General features: G+C 58.8%; 1 protein-coding gene across 1 annotated transcript in view; it reads left to right on the top strand.

Annotated features, from left to right (window-relative positions):
• LOC144611235 (histone-lysine N-methyltransferase 2A-like) overlaps positions 1–2500 on the top strand; it is a 46606-nt gene that overhangs the window by 17460 nt on the left and 26646 nt on the right. Inside the window, exon 8 of the mRNA XM_078430279.1 lies at positions 2212–2400. Within this exon, the coding sequence (XP_078286405.1) occupies positions 2212–2400 (189 nt within the window). The remainder of the gene's footprint in view (positions 1–2211; positions 2401–2500) is intronic.

Here is a 2500-nt window from a genome sequence, read left to right as displayed (position 1 = left end):
CCCTGAAAGTGTGGCGTCACAGGTAGACAGGGTGGTCAAGAAGGTTTTTTTTGCACATTGGCCGCAAAAGTTGGGAGGTCACGTTGCAGTTGTACAAGACGTTGGTGAGGCCGCATTTGGAGCATTGTGTTCAGTTCTGGGCACCGTGTTACAGGAAAGATGTCGCCAAGCTGGAAATGGCGCGGAGAAGATTCACGAGGATGTTGCCAAGACTCGAGGGGCCTGAGCTACAGGGAGAGGTCGGGGCAGGCTGGGACTCTGTTCCTTGGAGCGCAGGAGGATGAGGGGCGATCTTATAGAGATGTACAAAATTACGAGGGGAATAGATCGGCTGGGCGCACAGAGTCTCTTGCCCTGAGTAGGGGAATCGAGGACCAGAGGACACGGGTTCACGGTGAAGGGGGGAAAAGATTTAATAGGAATCTGAGGGGTAACTTTTCCACACAGAGGGTGGTGGGTGTATGGAACGAGCTGCCGGAGGAGGTAGTTGAGGCTGGGACTAACCCAACGTTTAAGAAACAGTTGGACAGGTGCATGGATAGGACGGGTTTGGAGGGATATGGGCCAAACGTGGGCAGGTGGGACTAGTGTAGATGGGGCATGTTGGTCGGTGTGGGCAGGTGGGACTAGTGTAGATGGGGCATGTTGGTCGGTGTGGGCAGGTGGGACTAGTGTAGATGGGGCATGTTGGTCGGTGTGGGCAAAGGTGGGACTAGTGTAAATGGGGCATGTTGGTCGGTGTGGGCAAAGGTGGGACTAGTGTAGATGGGGTATGTTGGTCGGTGTGGGCAAAGGTGGGACTAGTGTAGATGGGGCATGTTGGTTGGTGTGGGCAAAGGTGGGACTGGTGTAGATGGGGCATGTTGGTCGGTGTGGGCAGGTGGGACTAGTGTAGATGGGGCATGTTGGTCGGTGTGGGCAGGTGGGACTAGTGTAGATGAGGCATGTTGGTCGGTGTGGGCAGGTGGGACTAGTGTAGATGGGGCATGTTGGTCGGTGTGGGCAGGTGGGACTAGTGTAGATGGGGCATGTTGGTCGGTGTGGGCAGGTGGGACTAGTGTAGATGGGGCATGTTGGTCGGTGTGGGCAGGTGGGACTAGTGTAGATGGGGCATGTTGGTCGGTGTGGGCAGGTGGGACTAGTGTAGATGGGGCATGTTGGTCGGTGTGGGCAGGTGGGACTAGTGTAGATGGGGCATGTTGGTCGGTGTGGGCAGGTGGGACTGGTGTAGATGGGGCATGTTGGTCGGTGTGGGCAGGTGGGACTAGTGTAGATGGGGCATGTTGGTCGGTGTGGGCAGGTGGGACTAGTGTAGATGGGGCATGTTGGTCGGTGTGGGCAGGTGGGACTAGTGTAGATGGGGCATGTTGGCCGGTGTGGGCAGGTGGGACTAGTGTAGATGGGGCATGTTGGCTGTTGTGGGACTAGTGTAGATGGGGCATGTTGGCCGGTGTGGGCAGGTGGGACTAGTGTAGATGGGGCATGTTGGTCGGTGTGGGCAGGTGGGACTAGTGTAGATGGGGCATGTTGGCTGTTGTGGGACTAGTGTAGATGGGGCATGTTGGCCGGTGTGGGCAGGTGGGACTAGTGTAGATGGGGCATGTTGGTCGGGTGTGGGCAGGTGGGACTAGTGTAGATGGGGCATGTTGGTCGGTGTGGGCAGGTGGGACTAGTGTAGATGGGGCATGTTGGCCGGTGTGGGCAGGTGGGACTAGTGTAGATGGGGCATGTTGGTCGGTGTGGGCAGGTGGGACTAGTGTAGATGGGGCATGTTGGCCGGTGTGGGCAGGTGGGACTAGTGTAGATGGGGCATGTTGGTCGGTGTGGGCAGGTGGGACTAGTGTAGATGGGGCATGTTGGCCGGTGTGGGCAGGTGGGACTAGTGTAGATGGGGCATGTTGGTCGGTGTGGGCAGGTGGGACTAGTGTAGATGGGGCATGTTGGTCGGTGTGGGCAGGTGGGACTAGTGTAGATGGGGCATGTTGGCCGGTGTGGGCAGGTGGGACTAGTGTAGATGGGGCATGTTGGTCGGTGTGGGCAGGTGGGACTAGTGTAGATGGGGCATGTTGGTCGGTGTGGGCAGGTGGGACTAGTGTAGATGGGGCATGTTGGTCGGTGTGGGCAGGTGGGACTAGTGTAGATGGGGCATGTTGGTCGGTGTGGGCGGAGGGGGCATGTTTCGGTGACTCTGCGTCTCTCTGCGTTCCACAGACGAGATGTACGAGATCTTGTCCAGCCTGCCCGACCACATCCTGTACACCTGCCTGCCTTGCATGGAGGGCAGCCGGGCCGAGTGGCACACGGTGGTGACCAGCGAGCTCCACTCGGGCATCCAGCAGGTTCTCACGGCCCTCCTCTCCTCCCGCCTCACCACACACCTCCTCCAGCACCGACAGGTCAGTCTCTCCTGCCCCCTGCCTCACCCTCTCTCTCGCTCTCTCTCTCCCCCTCCCTCCCTCTCTCCCTCCCTCTCGCTCTCTCTCCCTCCCTCCCCCTCTCT

Source organism: Rhinoraja longicauda, chromosome 39, assembly GCF_053455715.1.
Source record: "Rhinoraja longicauda isolate Sanriku21f chromosome 39, sRhiLon1.1, whole genome shotgun sequence".
NCBI classification, from domain to species: Eukaryota; Metazoa; Chordata; class Chondrichthyes; order Rajiformes; family Arhynchobatidae; genus Rhinoraja; species Rhinoraja longicauda.
The sequence above is the reverse complement of the archived record's forward strand: the minus strand, read 5'-3'. Positions and strand labels throughout refer to the sequence as shown.